General features: G+C 35.5%; 2 protein-coding genes across 3 annotated transcripts; one reads left to right on the top strand and one right to left on the bottom strand.

Annotated features, from left to right (window-relative positions):
- Positions 1-952: 952 nt before the first annotated feature.
- On the top strand, positions 953-6203 carry LOC126714681 (kelch repeat-containing protein At3g27220-like). Its single transcript, XM_050414941.1, has 7 exons — positions 953-1308; positions 2198-2386; positions 2639-2868; positions 3950-4120; positions 4428-4533; positions 4777-4983; positions 5914-6203. The coding sequence occupies exons 1-7, from the start codon at positions 1090-1092 to the stop codon at positions 6076-6078; spliced, it is 1287 nt and encodes a 428-aa protein (XP_050270898.1). The 5' UTR covers positions 953-1089; the 3' UTR covers positions 6079-6203.
- Positions 6204-6642: 439 nt separating this feature from the next.
- Positions 6643-12975, bottom strand: LOC126714680 (uncharacterized). Of its 2 annotated transcripts, none has more exons than XR_007651662.1 (13): positions 12352-12973; positions 12207-12282; positions 10051-10256; positions 9853-9939; positions 9653-9745; positions 9337-9491; positions 9151-9235; positions 8983-9069; positions 8711-8830; positions 7817-7918; positions 7552-7722; positions 7375-7463; positions 6643-7016 (listed from the first exon to the last, which is right to left on the bottom strand). XR_007651662.1 is itself a non-coding variant. In XM_050414939.1 (13 exons), exons 1-11 carry the CDS (start codon positions 12727-12729, stop codon positions 7555-7557), a joined length of 1557 nt encoding a protein of 518 aa, XP_050270896.1. In that variant the 5' UTR covers positions 12730-12975; the 3' UTR covers positions 6643-7016; positions 7375-7414; positions 7552-7554. The 2 variants fall into 2 exon arrangements, 1 of the variants encoding a protein (XP_050270896.1); XM_050414939.1 differs by having other exon boundaries at positions 7375-7414; positions 12352-12975.
- Between the last annotated feature and the right edge of the window lie 2875 nt (positions 12976-15850).

The following is a 15850-nucleotide window of genomic DNA, read 5'->3' as shown; positions in this document are numbered from 1 at the left end:
TGTGGCAGACACCACACCGATGACCATCGTGAGAGATTGCTACTTTTACGACGACGCAGACAAATATCTGACTCCATCTGGACAAGTTCATTACGACTGATGAATTTATACTTCATCAATGTCATTTTTGTTACTCTGTATCAATTAAATAACTTAAAAGTTGAAGAATTAAAATAAAATCTCTAAAAAATTGAAAATTACATAAACAAACATTTTCACTTTAGAATTGCGGAGGCCATGGATTATCGATGTGAAGGGGATTGGCATTGGGCTTACCCGACTTGGTCATTCTTCAAACTTTGTTTTTCTTTTTTTTAGGTAATTGAATTATTTGTAATTAATAATGTGTACTCTTTAAATAGCGCCTGATTTTAGATGTGGATTTAGTGGATTCAAAATGTCGTAATTTCGAGTGAATTTTAATTATGTTGTTTTGAGTTTATTTGATATTTAGTGGACAACTCAACATGGGCATGTAAGAAAGAGCTCTCAATCAAAACAATAGGCAATACCGGAGGACTAAATCAAAATTTTAAATTTTAGGAGAAATTATTGTATACTCCCGGAGTATTATAAATGTGTACTCCCTCCTCTCACATGAATGGTGGGTTCTACTAATTAAATTAATGGTGAGACCCACCATTCATGTGAGAGGAGGGAATACACATTTATGATACTCCGAGAGTATTTAATAATTTTCCAAATTTTAGGGTACAAAATTAAACTCATCCCAAATTTTAATGGTCAATTTTTAGAAATGTTATATCTTTTTCCCCTCGATTTTCCCTTTAAAAAAAAAAACACCGCGTGAATCCAGCAGATAAAGAAATAAATTCATTGGAAAAAACTAAACTAAAAAGCAAAAACCATTAAAAAAAAAAAGCCAGAGTGCCGCAGTAATTTTAACCACCGAAGGAAACCGAAAAACATGGCACATGCAAAAGTGAAACAAAAGGCACAAAACAATTGGCGCCCAACTCTTTTTGTTCCTCAAACTTGTGTTCTTCTTCTTCTCCTTATTCAGACACCCTCTTTTCTCTTTCCCTATATATAAATGGGTTGCTTGGTTTTATGGGATTTTTATGAAAAATGGCCAGGTTTAATCATAAGTACCATTCCTCTTCCACAAAGTTAGTGTTTCTAACATCTTGTGCAGGTCTTTTAGGAGCGGCCCTCATTGCAGATTTTCTTTGGACTTCGTCTTACTCGTCTGCTGGTTCTGCTTACTTGTCTGTTGCATCGAACTGGGCACTTGAGAAATCTGGGATTATAGCTGTACCAAATGCCACTGCCAAAACAGATGACAAGGTAAGCACTTTAACCAAATGTGCCATTTCTCGGATACCCAATTTGAGTTTCCATTCGATGTTACATTTTCATTTACTTTTGATCTAATGGGGTAGCCGGGAAAACCGAGAAAAGGATATGGAAATGAATTTTTTTGGATTTTTGTTGTTTTGTTTCCACTCATATGATTTAAAGAAAAAAAAAGAAAGAAACTTTTACAAACGGATATTTATTCAATCTAGTATGCTTGTTTTTTGGGGGATTCCATTTGATCCTATACTCACATGTATTTTGTTTTATTTTTTATTTGGTGGGCTTCAATTGTAGTCACTGTAACTTCATGAGGCATGGTTACAAACCATTTTGTTTAGCACAAGCTCAATTTTCTTTTTCTTTATTATTCCTTTGATCATTGAGAAAACGGAGCAAAATAAAATAGAATGTGCTAGCGAGGAAGAGTGATTAGATTCAAGTGGAGGGAACAAAAAGAGGGAGAAGAAGACCTAAACTATCACTACTCACTAGTCACTAGTAGTAGTAGTAGTAGTAAAAATTGACACGTTAATTAAGGAGGTGATGAAGAACATTGATTTTGAATATGATAGAATGGCAGAGAGGAATACATGTGAAACATTCTGATTAGTTTGTTGAGGATCCATAGCAGACTTCGTAGTTTTGGTACTAAGGATTTGTTGTTGTTGTATTGAGTATTTGTAAATTGTTTTTGGATTTTAGAAATTGAAAAGCTTATCCTATCTTAACTTGTTAGGCTTGCTTATCAAAATCCGAACTTGTTTGACTCTGTTAGGATACTTGTCTCGTTCTGATCATTCACCCCCTTGGTGGATTCCCTTATTTACTATAATGTGGTTTGGTACAATTGAATTCTGAATGGTCTTATATTTTGTAGAGAGAAGATGTTAAAGGTAGAAAAGAACGCACACCTGAGAGATTTTTATCCGCAACTTTTGCTGATTTACCTGCACCTGAATTACAATGGGAGGAGATGCCACCAGCACCAGTACCTCGTCTTGATGGAGCATCCGTACAGATTAAAAATCTTTTATATGTGTTTGCAGGATATCGCACACTTGACTATGTGAGAATCTATCAATATCTGAATATTTTGATTGTTCAATATTCAAGTTCAATGCTAGTTATGCTTCAATAGGACATCATTGACAGGTTGAACCCTTTTGTTTTTGGACTAGGATTGTACTTCTTTGACCCTTATTGAGGCATCACCAGAATATATAAAATGTAACTCAGTCAGATATTGGAATATATTTAAGACAATTTCAAATCATTGATATTGATGATCTTTGCTTATGCCTATGTTTATGTCTTGTAGGTGCACTCTCATGTTGACATATACAATTTCACTAGCAATACATGGGGAGGGAGGTTTGATATGCCCAAAGAGATGGGGCATTCACATTTAGGAGTGGTAACTGATGGAAGATACATATATGTAGTCTCAGGACAGTATGGCCCCCAATGCAGAGGGCCTACTTCTCATACATTTGTGCTGGACACTGAGACAAAGAAATGGAGGTCCATGCCACCATTACCGGCCCCAAGGTAGGTGAACTGATTAGGATATGTGTTAACTGTGCTATATTTCCTTCTGGAAATGCAATTTTGTTCTTGTTTCGTGTGAAATTCACTTGTTTGTTGCTATGATCTAAAAATAAATTTTCACATGCTAAGTTTCGACTCTGTCTTCTGATTATGTAGCTTTCTTGTATATGCTGTAGGTAACCATGAGTGAAAAATAATAAATGCTCATGTTTGTGTGTCTCTGTTACATGTGATCATGTATATGTATAAGAGTTTCCAGAGACATAATCCGTTTTTTTGCTGTAAGACTATGTTGCTGGTCCATTCTTGTTACTTTGAATTATAAATAGTTTTGTATGCAATAGATAGGATTAACCTAGACAAATTAGACTGTTCATGAACCCTATGAGTTTAGTAAGATGCACACTTGTTGCACTGTGTTGGAAAGTATTTCACTTGAAATTTTATCCTATATTCATCACTCCCTTCTGAACATTCATGCAAATACCACGCAAGTTTTAACTGTGCTTAATCTTGGCATGTTGGATTTCCTCGCTTTATCACCCTGTTGTCAAAAGTTCCCTATTTTCTTACCAAATCTGTGAAAGATATTGCAAATTTTTTGTTGCAACTTTATATCACACTCTCATAAGTCATAATGCTTAAAAATCCAAAAATCTGGATTATCTCACATTGTTTTCCAATTTTAGCTTCCTTATGCCTTAACAAGTTCTGCAACATTTGTAGTGGGGGGAAAAGCAGTTCCTGGACTAGCTTCTGGATGTGCTAGCATGTGATTGCAATCATGGTAGCAGCAGAAATTGCAATTAGCTTATTGGAATAACTTTATAATGCCCTAGTCTGCCTAATAGTAGTTGGTGAGAAGAGTGACATACCAGGACTAGCATAACCTTAAATAATGGATTTGTAGTTTGAAGAATTACACACTGACCAATATTACTAAACAATTCTCTTCAGTCTCAGCTTGAAACTGGCAATCTATTGAGATGCTAGCAGAGTTCTATGGTGCCTGAATGCATGTAAATCAAGTCATTTGGTTAAGACCTTAACTGAAAAGGGGTTTAACAGGTGGAATTTTCAGGTATTCTCCAGCGACTCAATTATGGAGAGGCAGACTACATGTGATGGGTGGCAGCAAGGAGAATCGCCACACACCTGGGTTGGAGCAGTGGAGTATTGCAGTAAAGGATGGCAAAGTGTTGGAGAAACAATGGCGGACTGAAGTACCCATTCCACGTGGGGGACCACATAGGTTTGTTGATTTCCTGGGTTTATGTAATTCTATTGGAATTCTGTTAGGACATCTAAAACGTTCATATCATTCAAGTTGCACGTTAGGGAAGAATGCCTTTTTTTTTTTCCTTTTCTTTTTAAGGTAACAATAATTTATTAAAGGGGTGAGTTAGAAAACAAAAAGAAGCTTTAGACGTAGTACATGTGGGTATTCATGGGACACACCATTTTGGAAGTTGCATGGTATACTTTGCTGACTAAAAAGGTGTGAGATTTTTTTTTTTTTTTTTTTTTTGGATCTAATTTTTTCTTCAATTTTGTAACAGGGCTTGTGTTGTGGCCAATGATAAACTTTTTATTATTGGTGGTCAAGAGGGTGATTTTATGGCTAAACCTGGGTCCCCAATTTTTAAGTGCTCCCGCAGGCATGAGGTACTATTGTGCTTGGTTTGGTTATCAGTAGTAGGTTGTAATGTTCATGATGCATGCCATTTACATACTACACATGGATAAATTGGTTAGCTGTAGTATTTTAGCATAATGAACAGAAAATATGGCATTTGTTTGCATAATCTCTGACATGCACTAATTTAAAGAACTTTCCATAGACTAATCTATTTCTTGTTTATTTTTGTCTTGATTTTTATATTATTATTATATTCTTCACTGACTCAGGTAGTTTACGGTGATGTTTATATGCTGGATGATGAAATGAAATGGAAAGTGTTGCCACCTATGCCCAAACCCAACTCCCATATAGAGTGCGCTTGGGTGATTGTCAACAATTCAATTATCATCACTGGAGGTACAACAGAAAAGCATCCAGTGAACAAAAGAATGATCCTGGTTGGGGAAGTGTTCCAATTTCATTTAGACTCACAGGTATGATCTAGTCCCATCATTAGAAGACTCCAAATATTGATATATGCATCATTCTATAGAATCTATCTCTTTTGGAGCCTCCTTGATAAATAAAATATATCCAGTTCAATGAAATGAACTACTCGGGTAATTTTTTTTTTTTCTTGAGAGAGAACTACTCGGGTAATTAGTAATTCATAGGTAAGAAAATTATTTGGTGAAGTAAAACTTATAATAAAATTTGGGGTCAGCAATCAGTTACATGAAGCCTTTGTTGCCGTTAAGATTATCTAGATACTTATGTTAAAATCGTCATATTTGTTCACATACTTCCCACCCAAGTCCTTTATGGCCATATTCTTGTTCTTATGGGACCTTTAGTAATTGAACCATTTCCTACTGTTGCAGTTATTGGTCTTTGTTTCACTCGTTAGAACCATCTTGTCCTACTTTTCCTCTTGTTCTCACTTGGTAGCTTCTCATACATGTAGTCGCTTCTTATTCTATCCTTTATTGTGATGTATGATATCATGAACTTCTCTTCTTAAACATGGACTACACTTACAAGAATGCATATATCCAAACAATGGATTTGTCTTTCTTTACATCACCAGTCACATAAGATGGTTGGTGATTGTGAAGAATTGTCAGGAACCGTGGTTTTCACTTATTCTATAACATTTTCTGTAAACATGCCACTACAACTCCTGACAAGAACCAGATCTTGGGTTCATGGTTACAAATTGCTGTCCTCTAAACATGAAAAACCACAACAGTTTCATGTCAAAGGAAAAAAATACAGAACAGTTGTGGTTTGTCTAACTATTGTGTATGACATTCTAATTGCATATTTGCATTTGTTGGAACACCTTATTTCTAATGGTAACTCACTGTTGAACATTTGAGGATTTATCTTTTTTATTTTTTATTTTTTATTTTTACCAAAAACAGACATGGTCAGTGATTGGAAAGCTTCCTTTCCGTGTGAAAACTGCATTAGCTGGTTTCTGGGATGGATGGTTGTATTTTACATCTGGACAGCGGGACAGAGGGCCAGACAATCCACAGCCGAGGAAGGTCATTGGAGATATGTGGAGAACTAAATTAAGTTTGTGATTACTTTTGTCTCATCAAACCACTTTTAAGCTTATTATAGTTTTCCCATCTTTTTTAGCCAGAGTACTTTTAATCTTTATAGATCCAGGTCATATTGAAACCATGATTATATTTTGACTTCACAATTTTGCCTTACCTGTAGCCAAGCCAGATAATTGTTTATGCATAACTTGATTCAAACAATATTATTTAGTGAAAACGCAAACTTTGATTATTTACGCATAACTTAATTCAAACAATAGTATTTAGTGAAACTGCAAACTTCCTGTTCGGCTTTGGCTCTGCATCTGCATTTTAGTGCCGTTGTCACATGATTTTTTTAAAATTCAATTAAGATATCCAATGTTCAAATATCTGTTTTCCCGTTGTATGTATAGAATGGCTTTCTTTTTAGTTTTTACTGCTAGTTGGCAACTTGGCAGTTTCTTTAGGCCAGTCTAATTAGCGTTTCATCCATTTAATTAAAAAATGCTGTGTTCACCTTTCATCCATTCAATTAAAAAATGCTGTGTGCACAGCTTCCGCTGCATCCATTAAAAAAAAAAAGGTACTGAATTGCACAAATTACAGAAAAATAATTGAATTAGATTGGTCATTGGAATTCAGTCTGCATTTACAAAGACATACCTAAAAATATCTATGCATCCCTAAAGTGAATGTATTCTATTTTTCTTTTCCACTCCTTCACCAAGAGGCAATCCCATGGGCATTTGTCGATATAGTTACAACTTTTGAGGAAAGAAAGACATGGTTACACCTTTTGAGGAACGAAGTTGTGAGAACGAGGGAAGGTTGTTGAATAATATGTCAAGGGACCAATAAAACATGCACTCTCCTGAAGATGCATGATTCACTCTCTTGAATAGCTACTACAGTAGGTGACCATTTAATTTGCAGTCATTGGTTGCACTACACGGAACACAGCTTCTTATACATACCTGCAAATTAAGAAAGGAAAATCCATTAAGGCATAAGAACTGACTGATGAAGGGGCAAATCTTACTAGTTTGCATCTTCTAAGAGAACCTTCAGTTCACTCCAAAAAATTCATTGTTTGTTCTATTCTAATACAATTTCCAGGAGTCACATAATTAATTTTCCAAATTCTTAAATTCAATAAATTGTATGGAATAGAGTACAATCAACCTTGTACTTCATGATTAAGGGGTTCAACAGTAGAATTTTGTTTATGTTTTAAGGTGATTTTGTTAGATCTTGTGTCCTAAACACAGATAAATGCTACATATTAACTTGGCTTCACTGCCTATCAGACTCATGAAATTTTAGTCAACTGACCTGGATTATGAACTCCCTTTTGAACTGATATACCCATGTACTGCAAAGAAGTTCCCAAAGTTTGCAAGTATACAAAGGATATTCAATTTCTGTAAAACAATAATATACATATCAACACAAGCGTGATGAACAAGATAGAGGCAACAGACATGCAGAGGGAGTGAGAGAGAGAGATGCCTTTTATTTCAATAAAGGGGCATAAGGAGCTGGGCATGGAGATACAGTGTCATCTGGTAACTGGTTTATCAAATCAACTGTTGCCTGCAGGCATGCATGAAGCATTTTCTTTTCCAACTTAATAAGCTGAGTAGCAACTCGCTTCTTCGGGTTAAGAGTACTGTCTGCCAACTAATGTAATAGACAAAATATCAACAAAAGTTTTGGAAGAAATAAACTAGGTCTAATCAACATTCAGTTACAAATTTGGAGAAGCCAAGATTACCAAAGACTCATCCTCGCCTAATGTAGTAGGGTAGGCAGCAAGCCGTTTCTTAAAGTAATCAGCGAGTTGGTCCAACACTGCTCGTTCCATACAAGGGCTCACCTACAACATTCAAAAAATTATCACCATAAGAATACATTAAACAATAAGATCTATTCTCAGTTACTAAATAATAGCGCACCAATAATCACATGACTCTGAGGATTCAGAAGCACAAAATACCATATTATTGTCCTATGTACTCATTAAAAAACATAGAAAAGATAAGGAACAAGCAGAGGACATTTCTGGCTCATTGAAACACAGCTAGACATGAATCATCAATCTTAAAATGCATATAAATTGGTTTGATCTTTTTGGCATTAGCTGGGTGATGCCACGTAAAGTGTTTGATCTCCTGGCTGGTTGGCGTAATTGGTTTGGTAAATGTTCCTCTGCTGTGTAGAAATTAGCTCCCTAGTGTCTGATGTGGGTTTTGTGGAAGGAGTGGAATTACCGCACTTTTGAGGAAGCAGAGTCCCAGAAACACAGTTGAATATTTATTTTCTTAGATTACTTTGTAAATGGTCAACTGTCTGGTCTCAGTGACAGTGGTATTATAACATAGTTCACTGAATTGCTTTCTTTTGCTTGTAAATTTTAGGTTGCAATTCTTTAGGCTATCTTGTGCTTTTTATTATTCACAAGATAGCTTTTTTGCAATAAAATCATTTATTTATCCCACTCAACCCCACACACATGCACACACACAAAAAGCTCAATATAAATTGGCAGGAACAGCACTGGCAAATGGCCCTCAAAGTTACATGACAATACATGCATTATACCTCAAATCCACCACATGAAAAACATTGAATTCACATCCTAAGCATGCATTCGATAAGACAAACTTACCGGGCAAATAGGACCTTGAGAAGAAATGACAGATTGCATTTCAGAAGGATCTGAAACATAACCCAAACGCAGATAAGGAAGCATATCTGCAACAGCTTCTTTTTCCTTTCCCACATACACCTGCAGAAGGACCACATTGAATTACTCATGGGAAATTCCCAAACATTAGCCTTCACTACCCCCCCCCCCCCCCCCCCACAAAAAAAATAATAATAATAATAACAATAAAAGAAGAAAAAATATCCAAATAATTTTTTTTTTTTTGTCCATACATGAAAAACTTGAACTGATAGTTTTCCATTTCTTTGAGCAACCATTCTTTTCTCCTGGTATTGAGGATCCTCAGTATTTAAAGCAGCCTGGAACATACAGCATATAACATAATCAACAGAGTTGAAGAATAATATAGAAACTACAAACAGCAAATATCCAGATTTTACCTCAACTATCAAACGATCATAAGAATTATCTTCATCAACAAAACCGTAGTTCAAAAGCAATTTTGAGTTAGGCTGTGGTCCACACCTGCAAATGATACATTAAATTTTTAAAGGAGACACTATAGAGGAAAAGAGCAATTTGTATTTGTGGCCAGTAACATGATATTAAGTGATAAAAAATCATACCAAACAACAATGGACTCCCCAGCCTTGTATGGACGATCGACCACTAGCTGAACAGCACCATCAACAGCAGTTAACATTGCCTTGCAGTTGCTTCTGTAAGCCAGCAATGGTGGTCCAAGAGGAACCAAAGCAAATCGCCGAGCCAAACTGACTTTCTAGATTTGAAGGAAATAAATTATAAATCTAAATACTCTCAAGGGGGATGAAAGGCTGCAATAGCAGCCTATTCTTCATAAGTAAAGGGGTTCCATGAGTGGCTAGATCTGTAGGGCTTTCATAATAGTGACAAAAATAACCCCAAAAGGTTGAAACCTACCTGCAAATGCACAACACAAGACTGAACAGCAACGAATGCTTGCTTGAATATCTCAAATGAAAAGGCCTCAGTAGGAATATCATATGGGTATTGCTGAAAAATGCAAATAAAGTTTATCAAAATGAAGTCACATCTTGACACGATCTCTAGACCAAGCGTTGTTTTCTAGTGCCCAATAAATATGGATAGAAGAATATAACCTGAAACAGAGACCCAGCCATAAACCAGACGGTGTCAAGTTCATTGTACTCCCTTTTAATTCCTGCAGCCCTTCCAATAACTTCAGCCTAATTCATCACAACCAGAACACACTAAGCTTTATTAACCATTAAGCATTCTGCCAACTTAACTGAAGCGTAGCATCTTTCATCAAAGGCTAAATGAAGGGCATAAAGTACCTTCATGGGGCTGCCTGTTAGGTAGGCCAGTTCAGCTTCTGACCATAGAAGGGGAGATTCCACTGCAAGCTGTCCTCTCCCTCGTTGACGATCAAGCTCTCTAATGTATGGGTACCAGAAAGACTTCTTCCCTTGCTTCTTCTCATACATCAGATACAATGCCAAGCATGCCAATTCCGACAATTTATTCGTAGTTAATAATTCCGCTGCATGAAGGATCAAGTAGCTGGTACAAGTTAAATTGATGAATGAAGTCATCATTTATGCAAGATGCTAAAAAAGAATGTGAACACCATGATTAACCATGGCACATCCACACCCCTTTGGCTCGAGAGGAACAGATGCATGGACACATCAGTATGAAAACTTCTATTCTTCTGAATAAAGCAGCTTCCCTGCCTCCATCCACAAATTAGATTTCATGGACAGGAAGCAAATCCTTCTGCAATCCTCACTCCCATAAGATTCTGAAGATCGACCCAGCATGCTATTCCCATCTTCACCCCGCATATAGCCTATTTACCTCAATACACAAGGACATTAATATTTATCATACAACTCTGAAACCAAAGATTCAGAGGTCTATCCTGAGTCACATGCAGCAAACCTACCTACATCAAACGCCATTCATACATAACCATTCATCTCATAACAATTTTTTTTTTCTTTTTTAGTAGTGCTGACAACATCTTGAATCAAGAGGAAGTGCCTAAATTGATGAGCTCCACTAAATTGATTCAAGAGGAAGTCTCTTGACTCTCTTGGTATATACTTGTTGCAGATGATATGGTTATAGTTGATGAAATTAGACATGGAATCAATGTCAAGATAGAAATTTGGTGAGAACTTATAATCTAAAGGCTTTTGGTTAAGTAGGACTAATCTAAGTTTAAAAAAAGTAGAAATAAAGATAAAGGGGTGTAAGACTTGATGGCCAAGATATACCATAGAGTCAATATCTTGGATCAATAATTCATAAGATTGAGAGATCGAAGAGGATGTGAATCATAAGATAAGAGTAGGGTGGATGAAATGAAACACATCAAGAGTATTGTGTGAATACCTATTAAGTTTTTATCAGGCTGCTATAAGACTAGCTATGATCTATGGTACTAAATGTTGGGTTGTTAAAAAACAATATATTCACAAGAAGGTGTAGCTTAAAGGAGAATGTTAAGAAGTGATTATACTAGAAAAGATAGGATACAAAATGAAGAAATTCACTTAAATTTACAGGTTGACCCTATTGATAGATGAGGGATAGTAAAAGATTGAAACACCAATAACAAAAATTGAATCGATTCAAGTTGAGGAGAGTAAAAGGTAGAGGAACACCAAAAATAATAGTAATAGAAGTAGCAAAAAAAGATCGTGTCAATTAAGGAAGTAACAATGAGGATGACTTCAAATATAATAGAATAGCATAAAAGAGTACATGTGGCGGCCAACCTTGACTAGTATATTGAAGATCCATAGCTAGTCCTGGCAGCATGACCAGCCATACCAGTCAGCCGTATCACTTTGTTCTCAACTGTTCTCACCTCCTGGGCAAGACAAGCTACCTTTAGCTAGGAGCCTACTTTCCTTCTGCCCAGCTCCCCGAAAACGACGTTCAACTTGCATGTGTTAAGCATATAGCTAGCGTTCCTTCTGAGCCAGGATCAAACTCTCCTTTTGAGTATGATTTGGCCCCACAGTGAGGAACCAATACTATGAGTAGATGTGGTTTGAGATTGATTGTTAAGGCCTTGTCACACATAGAGACCCATTTTACATCATCATGCATAGGTGCTTTAAATACTGCTTCTAAATTGCATAGCATTTTGACTAATATATACACAGAAATGTAACTCTGCCATGTCTAAAAGAGCATAAAACCATGCACTTTACTATAAATAACAACAATGCACATTGTTCCTGATAAACTTCAATTCATTAATTCGTCTATACCAACAATGCATACACAACCTCAACTATTTCTAAGTCATAACCATCAAACCAGGATTCCAATTTTAACTCACATTCTTCATCTTTCAAGTCTATAAGGTCCCTAGCTCAATAGGCTCTAGCTCCAACAATCAGTTAAAATCCAAGATTGGAAACAAGAAGAAGAAGAAGAAGAACAAATGCTCTCATAACAAAAAATTGCACCTTACCAATGGTCTCGTTCCCCAAAACTCTCTCAAGCGTCACGACCAGCGAATTCGGAACAGAGAATGCAACATCACCCACCTGCAATAGCAACAACAATATCAGAAAACCAAACCAAACCCATTAAAGAAAGAGCCACAAATTCCAGACCTGAAGATCTTCACTAGCAGCTACGTAATGTATGGGACTGTGCTTCTCATCGTGGGAGGGCCTTTCCTTGAGCAAAACCTTGCAAGGCGGGAGGCCATTCTCGTGCATCCAAGATTTCAAGTCTTCACCTTCCTCCTCCCCTTTCTTGCTCTCAACTTCCCGATTCTTTGGCTTCCCATCTTTTCCGGCCACCAAGGTGTCGGAGCTCGACGCAGAGCATGGATTCCTCCGGCGAATCGAGTGGTAGTTGGATGCGAGGCTAGGGTTCCTCCGAGCTGAGAATGAAACCCTAGAGAGGACTGAGAGAGGACGATTGCCGTGTATTGAAGAACGAAGCGGAGACAAAATGCGATTGCCGTGTATTGAAGTAACTTCCATTAGGTTTAGGGTTTGAGTTCGAAGAATCAGGAATATACACAGTACTGGGTTTAGGAATGAAGGAGAGGAGAGGAAGAGTGTGCTAACTATGAAGTGAAAACTGAAACTATTGACTTTTGATTTTTGGATTTTTTGGTTTTTGGTTTTTTATTTTCTTCTTCTTCTTCTTCTCTATTTTGGGATTAATATTGGTTGCAGATAATAAGTAAGAGGAATGGCATTTTTTTCATTTGGGATTTTGTGAAAGCGGATAAGAACTGAAGAAAAACAAAAATATCTTGGGACCTACAGATGCAGAAAATGATCCTGATAAAAAGTCAGCATTACTGTCAAATTTGTTTTCTAATTTCTCCCCAAAAAATTTGTCTATAAATAATGCTATTTTAAAAAAATATTTTGTGAAATACCACTATTTTAAATTAAACTTACAAAGTTTACCTTGGAGCTATATTTTCCAAAGTCATTTGGTGGACTTTTATAAAATTGTCTGTTTGTATTATAAACAAGTCTTTTCTTATCCCCATCAAAAAAAAAAAAAAAAAAAAGTCTTTTCTTATCAAACAAGAATTTTGGAGTTTGAATTTTGCTTATGCTAAAATTAATTGGTGTTCTGGCTGTATGAGAAAGATCAATCTTCATAAAGTGGATGATATATATAGAAATTTTATCATATTTTTAGTAATCACATAATGATTTGGAGTAAGATAACTTTGGAACCAAACTTTTTCTTGCAAATAATGTCATCTTGTATGTGTTTGATTGAGACCCTGAAAATAAGTTCAAAATCAAGGAAGCATTTTCAATTGAAAAACATACCCCAGCACGCAAACACTTAAAAAAAAAAAAAAAAAAAAAATTCTTTTGACCATTTGGGAGTCTTAATTGGGAAATATACCTCATATTTTGTGTCTACGCAAAAATTTATGTGGAAAAACAATTTATTTAAGCAAAAAGAAGTTTTTGGGAAAAAAAATTAAATGGTCGTCAATGTAAGTCAACAACGATCAACCGTTAGCCTATGAGGAGAAAGGATGGAGAGGCAAAAGGAGATAATTTGACCTTTGAACAATTTTTTATGGTTGTTTGTTGAATGGTAGCATTCCCAAAATGTTTTTGGCATTTGAAAACCTTAAAACATTTTCTGCTCTGTTAGACTTTGTTTTTTAGTTGATCAAGGAAAACGTTTTCTATTGAATTGCATTTCTGAGCATCCGTCTACTCAATGCTTGGATGAGTGCAGGACTTCTCTATCCTCATGTAACAAGAGCACGTTTGGGCATGTAAGTAGGAGAATAGCCATACTCCAAAAGAAACTTCAATGGTTGGAAGGGAGGAATAGTGGAGACGTAAATATGGATGAAACTCATGAAGTAAAATTAAAGCTGAACAGGATGTTATCAGTAGAATAGGACGTGCCATCAACAATCAAAATTGTTGGTTGAAGGCAGGAGACCGTAATACTTCTTTCTTTCACACTAAAGCCTTTAATAGACATCAGCGCAATCAGTGGTGGCTTCAAGAATTTTTTTCAGGGTGTTTCTTAAGAAGTATAAATTACACAATCTAATAAAAAGAGAAATCCATATATTGACAACAACAACAATAAAAAAAAAAAACGCAAATACATAAAATTTACAGTTGTCTTCTACGAATTTTCATATTTTCAATACTATAAACTACATCTCTTTCAATATACACAATCAAGCAATCATTTATCTATTGATCTCCCATTCAATTGCACAGTTCATTCTTTATATATTTCATTGTTGAAAAACTTCTTTCTATTGTTGCAGTAGCGACAAGAATGATCAAAACTAACTTCACAAGCAAATAAACTAATGAATAAGTCTCATGTTTTCCTGTGTTCACTAACTTTTCAACAAGTTCACTAACTCTTTGAAGCTCTAAAAACAAGTTATTGCTACGCATATCAAAAATGTAATTCTAAAGTTGAGAGTCAAGTGCCAAGATATTTGTCCCAAGAAAATCAGATGGATAGAACTTTGCTAGACGTATCAACTTTTCCTTATCAAAAGCCACAAATGAATACTTGGATTCAAGCAAGCCATACAAAGTAGCAAATCGGTATTCGCCTCTAAAAAACGGTTGTTAAGCTCTTGATTCTTGAAGTTCCAAACCTATGACTGTGTAGAATAACTTAACACAATAATGATGTAAATTTGTATTTTGTTGGGTGTTGTGTCGCGACCTCCCACTAACTACAAATATTTCATCTATGTTCAAGATAGGAATATCATGTGTGATACAAAATGAAGACACTTCAGTCAATAAAGATATACATTCATCATCTCTCATCACTTGTAATCGTTGTTTAGACTCTTTAATAAGATCCATAGCATTTACTATATCTTGATTTTTTTTTTTTTTTTTTTTTTTTGCAATGCTATTGACAATTCATTTGTGATACCTAAAATGTTTTTCATCAAATGTAGAGCAAAGACAAATTCAAAAGATAAAATTGACCTCATAATAGATTGAGTTTCAACTTTTTGGTCAGAGAGGCCATCTTCTTCAATAATCTTAAGTACATCAATAACAGCAGAAAATATCAAAATCAAGTTGAGAATAGTCCCATAATATGATCCCCTATGTGTATCACCAGGACATTTAAGATTTGTTTCTTTATTTAAACCTTGCCCACTTCTACGTACACCATTCTCTAATTCTTCTTTAATTTTGGCAATTTGTGTATCTTGAAGAGCATCTCGTCTCTTACAAGAGCCTTCAACAACAGTTACTAAATTACTAATTATATAAAAAAATTTAGTAATGTTAATATGATTTTTAACAACGACAACAAGTGTCAATTGAAGTTGATGAACAAAACAATGAATATAAAATGCCGACTTATTGTCTTTCAAAATTAAAGTTTTAAGACCATTGATATCACCTTGCATATTACTAGCCCCGTCATAACCTTACCTACATAGTTTCAATAAACTCAAATTATGTTCACAAAATAAATATTCAATAGAATATTTGAGTGACAAAGTGGTGGTACTGGCTACATGAACAATACCAAGGAACCACTCTATAATAATTCCTTTTTTGTTTACATAATGAAGAACGAGGGCCATTTGCTCTTTCACTGAGATATCAT

Source organism: Quercus robur, chromosome 2, assembly GCF_932294415.1.
Source record: "Quercus robur chromosome 2, dhQueRobu3.1, whole genome shotgun sequence".
Classification (NCBI taxonomy): Eukaryota; Viridiplantae; Streptophyta; class Magnoliopsida; order Fagales; family Fagaceae; genus Quercus; species Quercus robur.
This window is presented reverse-complemented; position numbering and strand designations above follow the sequence as displayed.